General features: G+C 41.9%; 1 protein-coding gene across 1 annotated transcript in view; it reads right to left on the minus strand.

The window, feature by feature from the left end:
* The window catches only part of AKAP13 (A-kinase anchoring protein 13), a 108346-nt gene that overhangs the window by 40311 nt on the left and 60503 nt on the right, over positions 1-7532 (minus strand). Inside the window, exons 7-8 of the mRNA XM_026648462.2 lie at positions 2339-2367; positions 2088-2259 (exon numbers count right to left, since the gene is read on the minus strand). Of these exons, the coding sequence (XP_026504247.1) occupies positions 2088-2259; positions 2339-2367 (201 nt within the window). The remainder of the gene's footprint in view (positions 1-2087; positions 2260-2338; positions 2368-7532) is intronic.

Raw genomic sequence — 7532 nt, forward strand, 5'->3', positions numbered from 1 at the left:
AAACTGGCCCGGCCCGCTAGGGTGCTTACCCTGGCGAACCGCGTGCCAAACGTTGCCAACCCCTGGGCTAGAACAAGAACATCAAACGAGTTTAAATAGAAGCCCATATCTCCCAGTGGCTAACGTGCTGGCTATGCTCCATTTAGGTTTGGCACAATTCGATTTTTTTCTAATTTTGACAATTTTTATCAATTTTTAGTTTTAAGATTCCCCTCCCCAATTTTTAAGATTTTTTTCTAACTACTTTTATTTTTACAGCTGTAGGGCTGGGCTAAGGGCAGTGCTGGCAATTGGGCTGAAGAGGTGTCCCTGTGCAACCGAGGGACCCAAAACATTGGGGTGGCAAGGTGCGGGGGATGCTGCGGTCATCATGGTGCAGCAGAAAGAGAACCCCAGCCAGGACTGGAAAAAGGAGGAGGAGGAACAGGTCCCCAGCTGCAGAGACAGCAGGGTGGCTACCTCCGCAGCCAGGGATGACGAGGACTCCTCCTCACAGTCCTGGCCAGGGGTATCTACTTTGCCTCCCTACCACACCTTGCGCCTGCAGGGATCATGTGTAATTGGCCCTGAGGCAGCGCAGGAGAGCTTTATTGTCATGGACCCACTTACTCACTCAGAGGGCTCCCTGCAGGCATGCTGTTACCCACAGATTTTTTTTTTCTTTGATTTCAGTGTGGCAGCTGAAATTGACATTTACCGACAGTTATCGATTAAAATCGAATGTGGCCAAGCCTAGCTACATTATACCTAGAGAGTGTTGATTACATATTCCACAACACTAGTGCATTTATACGTATACGCCTTTCCCTCTAATACTCACCCTACGCATGCATCAATAAATAGCTGTTGTTCATACAGTGTTTTCAACATTATATTTTACATATCCTTTGAGACTACATTAGTCTAAGCCAGGGGTAGGCAACCTATGGCACGTGTGCCAAAGGCGGCACGCAAGCTGATTTTCAGTGGCACTCACACTGCCCGGGTCCTGGCCACCAGTCCCGGGGGCTCTGCATTTTAATTTAATTTTAAATGAAGCTTCTTAAACATTTTAAAAACCTTATTTACTTTACATACAATAGTTGAGTTATATATTATAGACTTATAGAAAGAGTCGTCCTAAAAACGTTAAAATGTATTACTGGCATGCAAAACCTTAAATGAGAGTGAATAAATGAAGACTCAGCACACCACTTCTGAAAGGTTGTCGACCCCTGATCTAAGCCAACAGCTACTACTAGGCAGAGAACAGATAAACTACCTGTTTTTTGTTTTTGTTTCTGGCCAGCAAGGTTTGTACCTGACTTACCAGCAACAAGTAAGCACATCTCAGGGACCTGGAAATTCCCCTTACCAAAAGCACCTGAATGCATGGTAAGATGTATCAACGAGTAGGGCAACTACTCTTAACCTTTAAAGCACAGGATTTACTCAGGTCTGAAAGCTGTTTAAATAGAACTGCTACAACCGACTAAGCTTGCACAGAAAAATGGCAGTCTTTTGATCTGAGACACATCATCATCACCATGCACATATGCGAGGGGAAAAGTGTGAGTGTATTCTAATTTCATAATGTTGTGTTACTGCCACTGATAACTCACTGGAACACCGAATCAGTATTTGCTGGAGCTAAAGCAGGAGGTAGGCTAGGGATAGGATAGAGAGAGTTCTTTTTTTTCCTGAAGTTAAAATGGAAAATTAAACAGTCATGATCCAAGCTAGCTTTCCTTATCACCCCCAAAAGCTTTAATAATTTATCTCAGTCCCAAGCACTAGTAATACACCACAGTCCTGATCTGTTACCTCTAAACAGATACAGATGACAATACCGAACAGCATCATACCTGTAAACTGGGCCAAACATCAGCTATGAACTAGATTGAAAATCAGCCTCCATTTCACTTGAGAGTCATATTTGAACCCTTGCTACCTGACGTGAAAGGCTGATGCATTAATCAGATCTGGTTCTCCCTGATCAGAATTCTCAAACTTGTAGGGGGAATAAAGCAAAAGTTCCATGACCAGCATCCTGATTCTGGCTGACAGGCTTTCCACCAACAGTGGAACACAAAGAAAAAACTACTTACTTGCACAGAGGTGTGAATCTTTGTTGAAAGGTTTCATACAGTGGTAACAGTTGACTGGACCCACGGTAGGGGTTGCACTGAAGAGGTGTCCATTTAACATCTTCTTGTCTTTTTCTTTCTCCTTGGAATCTTTGTCCTTCTCTTTAGTCTTCTCCTTATCTTTCTCTTTTTCCTGCAAAGGGAAAAAGGACCTGTAGAATCTAGTGACAAATCCCTTATGCTATGAGTACATTGATCCATACACACCTTACCAGTAGCCATGTATATTCATAGATCTCAGCTAGGGAAGCAAATGCACAGCCTTCGCAGAAAAGGATTAACACTCTAGATTTCCCGTGTCCTCTCTCTACACAGGCATTTTACAAGTATAGCAGCTCAAGAAATTAGGTCTCTTCTCATCAAAGCATCTGTGTTTCTTCCCATCTTTGTCTTTAAACATATGCCCTTGTTCTGATCCATCACTAAATCACAATCTCTTCAGCACTTCCAACGGATTGTAGCATAACTAAAATACAGGTTTTGTGTAGGCCAAACTTTCAATGTGAAGTTAATTTTTACGGCCAATGTAAAAACTAATTTTTATAAGTGTATTTTAAAGGAGAAAGACGGACCTTTATTTCGGGGTGGGCTGATAGAATTCTGTTCCTTATTTTCCTCTTCACTAGTTTGAGCTGCCTTCTTCAGTTTCATTCAATCAGCTGTGAATAATCTCCTTGGACAGTGTTTCCCATACTTGGGACGCTGCTTGTGTAGGGAAAGCCCCTGGTGGGCCGGGCCGGTTTGTTTACTTGCTGCATCCGCAGGTCCGGCCGATTGCGGCTCCCACTGGCCGCGGCTCCAGGCCAATGGGAGCTGCTGGAAGCGGCGTGGGCCGAGGGACGTACTGGCTGCCGCTTCCAGCAGCTCCCATTGGCCTGGAGCAGCGAACCGCGGCCACTGGGAGCCGCGATCGGCCGAACCTGCGGATGCGTCAGGTAAACAAACCGTCCTGGCCCACCAGGGACTTTCCCTACACAAGTGGCGTCCCAAGTTTGGGAAACACGGTCCTTGGAGATATGGATTTTTCACAAACTTTCTATCCATAGCACAGTAGAGTAGGTTGATTTACTGAACTATGGCTAAATGGGACTCCAGGTTACCCAGTACTGGCTTGTTCACTGTGCTCTGGCTTTCTTAACTGCAGAGACCAGTAAAGGCAGATGATGGCTGCTTTGCAAAGCCTAGGTTCTGAGCTCCCCATGTCTCGACAGCAGGGGAGATAAGACTGGTCAGATACATAGACTAGCATCAACGCATTATATAAAATCTTAAAGAGGCCACACTGGTTACTCTCAGCTTTGGAAATCCAGAGCACAGCCGCTTTTGGCAAGCTGACTAGCAAAGCCTTCAGGCCCATCTGCTCTGATTTTCAGAAGGGTCCCTCCTCCTTCCCACAAAGAGATTGTTGTATCAGCAAGATTACGCTGTTTTAAATATGCAGGCTTGAAGTTCCCTCCCAATCTGGAAGCTTAATGTGTGATTCAAAGTAAGTCACAGAAAATACAAACATTCCCATTTTCACAGCCTGAGTAGCACATGACTAAACACTGAGATGATGAAAAAATACAGGAAGTGACAATATGTTGGTTTCCTTCTATGTTTGGAAGTCCTGTTAAATATGGGTCATAACTTACATCAAACACAGGGAATTTAGCTCTCTAGTATGTGGCCTGCATCACTGCCACCTTCATGGGAGTTGCACATGCAAAATACAAATGTGAATAACATTCAACCGTTCAACGAATATGTATCTGCACATACACACACAAAACATTTAACTGCTGATTACACAATGCAACCCCATTATCGTCTCAACGATAATCATTTCTATCGCAATGGATTATTGAGACCATGATGGCTTTTGTAAGAGAAGTCATAATGGAGGCTAAAGTGAAATGATGAAGGTTTTCTGTGGATTTATAGGTTGTTAATGATATGTAACATGCCTAGAGCTAAACACTTTTCCAATAGAGGTCTAAATAAACAAACAAAAGATCCCTCCTGCTGCTCAGCAGGACTGAGGAACAGCAACAAAGCAGTTAATACCAGGACAGTGAATACAAGTTCTGCAGTCCCCATGAGGAAAACTTTGAGCCTTTGATGTCACATGCAAATAATTAGTAACAAGTTTAACATTTCTGTCTGTCTCTCTATGAATCCAAAGCTGAGTCCATCCCTACACGGCCTTTAAACTAAAGTTGACTATCTCAGTTACTGGCCCCAGAGCCCCTCTCAGCATTACATTCGCAGAAATGAACAATACTTAGGATGCAGTATTAAATGTGACAATCTTATCTGGCGCAGACAAACCTGAAACTGCCAGCAGTCCCCTAAATCATCTAGACTGGATTAGAACCCTGTGACCTACAGGTGAAAGGCTCCATGTCCCATTCACAATCTGCTGAACTGTGCAAATCCAGCAGAGTTCACTTTGGAAGGGGCTCAGGACTTATACTCTGTAAGGATGGTAGCAAATCAAGACCAAAAGGTTTGCTTGAATGTCAGACTCTGAGGAACTCAGACCTCCGAGGGAAGGATCTTACTCTCACCCAGACCCTATGCCTCTGTGAACATTTAAACACTCCTAGCAATGCTAAAAGAGATTAACTTTATAACTTCCCAGGGAGTGCAGCTGGTATTTAAAGACAGGTTTTTGCAATTTGGTAATTTTGGGGTCTGGGACATTAACCGTCCTTTATGATTTTATAAAGAAAGAAAAAACGTTTAAAAAAAACTAGATGATTTCAGTTAGACACAGGAAATACTGCACCACCTTTAGTAAGCAAAAAGCCAACTTTCATATGGTGGGTTAATAACACATCACAAAGCATTACCTTAAAATGAAATGTTCTTTCTACACTACACATTACTGAAGCTTCCTTCAAACAACAGCATGAAAATAGAAATACTTTTCTTCCATAAAAAAAACCACCAGCATGGTTGAACCAACCAATTCACTGGGTAGCATACTTAAGCATCAGATTTCAGCGTGAAATAACGGTTAAGTTCTTACCTCCCAATGCGTCATTCCTACTAGTCTCACTGTTATTTCAGGTATTTCACTAAATCTACACCGTTTTACCGACATGCTTTCCCAGGGACAGGAGCGCTGTTCTCTATGTGTATTAGTCCATAGTGACAGCACACTGGTCTGCTCAGTCTGCCACCACAGACTATTGGGAGAGGAAGTTAGATTTCTTGGGCAAGGGAGGGAGGGAGGTCTGTTTGCTGCTGACTTCCTTAAAGATGATCTTAACTATTTTGCGGCTGCTTGTATCACATTTTCCCCTAGCTAGACCTGTTTACAAAAATCAGAGGGGCAGTGGCGAGAAGAAATGAATTTTAAAAGGAAAGTGGCACTTAAATTGGCGTCCAGAACTTTAAAAGAGATTTAATAAAACAACCCCTCTATGATACTTGGGGCATTTATGAAAAGAAAATTTTATTCTGTTAGAAATAGATGCACATTTAGTGTACCTCACCAGTATTTAGTACTTTTGCAGTACTCTGTTTATCAAAACACTTCTCATACAGATGGCTAGAGAGGTTGCTTTTGTATATCTCATTCACAGATGTTTACAATCTCACAGTTCTTTGAAATGCTATTTTGAAAAGCTGGTGGTGTTTAAAACTCCCTGGATGCAGACACCTACTCTAACTGCACAACTGAATGACAGGAGAAATTACTTACCCTGCTTTTCTTAATTTGATTCCATATTTGCTGTCATTCCCCAGAAATTCATTTTGAAAATGGAAGAAACTCTGAATATTTTTCTGACTAAGAGCAATATCACACAGTAAAGATCGTGTGTATATGAACCATTATATGCAATTGAGTTGAATGGAGTTTCACCAATGTAAAACTGAAGTAACATGATGATGCACACTAGACACACTGGTAAAATTACCTACTTATCTATTCCCCCCTTCATTTTTAATTTCCCTTGTGCCTATATGTCTCCTTTTGCATTGTTGTTAACATAATTTTTTAAAAATATATATTGGTCAAGGTCTTTGTCAGAAAGTTTATTTTACAACTGATCTTAGAAAACTGCATTATCTAAAACCAAGTTCTGAGCAGAGCAAAATCTGTTAGGAGCAACTGTATGTTTGTGCCTCTTGCTCTACTAGAAACAGTTAGAAGAAACAACCAAATCTTCCTGTTCTACTTCCTCTTTCAAGGGTTGTTTTTTGTCTTTCATGTTTTACTCTAAAAAACTCTTCTTCTCTGTGATGATCCAGTCCTCCGAGGAACGTGAACTCGTATTTTTCAGACTTACTGTATAAAATTGCAGTAATTAACACAAAAATATTCCGAAGCAAGAAGAAAAAATAAGTGTTTGACTTGGATATCACTCTGCATTGCCAATTAGTAAAGAGTCAAAGCTGCTAGCTGTTGTGAGCTTTTAAAAAGCAAATTGTGTTTACTATCTTGGAGGGACTCTTATTTTATCAGAAAGTTTTAAAGTAGTCAAAAAAGCCAGAGTGTGGCAGTCTCTGTGGCTCGTGGTTTAATAGACAAAGGTACAGGAAGTATCGCAATGTGCATTCTCCACGTACTGTCTTATCCCTCATCCTAACAGAATCTTTCTCTATATACAACTGTGATCTACTATGAACTCCCAGTTCTTGCCTTATAAATTAAATAAATAAATAAATAGATAAATAAATAAATGGAGATATCCTATCTCCTAGAACTGGAAGGAACCTTGAAAGGTCATCGAGTCCAGCCCCCTGCCTTCACTAGCAGGACCAAGTACTGATTTTGCCCCAGATCCCTAAGTGGCCCCCTCAAGGATTGAACTCACAACCCTGGGTTTAGCAGGCCAATGCTCAAACCACTGAGCTATCCCTCCCCCCTTATGGCAAGAACTGTCAGCAAATCCTCCAACTGTACATATTCCACAAATTCTCACGAGTGGTTTGTATGAAGGGTTCTATATAAATACATTCTCTCATATTGAACTTTGCATTGGAGAACGGGGACAGCTGTCATATTCTTTTGAACTTGCCATAATCGGATGCAGCTCCGGGGTTGTCAATGACCACAGCATGCATCCTGTAGAGATAGATCAACAAAAGGGAACTGATCTCCCTTGTGTAAGGGCTTAAAGATGTCACAATCTCTAGATGATGCACCAGAGATGACGCCATTCTTGTACATTTATTGTATTACCACACAAAGGCCTACGTTAAAAGAATGTTAAGTTTGGAAAGTCGAGCACTCAAAAATTAGGGCATGGCAGAATTAAAGCTGCTTATGCTACCTTATTTCAGCTTCCTGGTGCATATGCATTATGATATAGTCTAATTATACATCATATCATATACCAGGGATCGGCAACCTTTGGCCCGCGGCCCGCCAGGGTAAGCCCCCTAGTGGGCCGGGCCAGTTTGTTTACCTGC

This window comes from Terrapene carolina, unplaced genomic scaffold, assembly GCF_002925995.2.
Source record: "Terrapene carolina triunguis isolate 2854851 unplaced genomic scaffold, T_m_triunguis-2.0 Scaffold67, whole genome shotgun sequence".
Lineage (NCBI taxonomy): Eukaryota > Metazoa > Chordata > Testudines > Emydidae > Terrapene > Terrapene triunguis.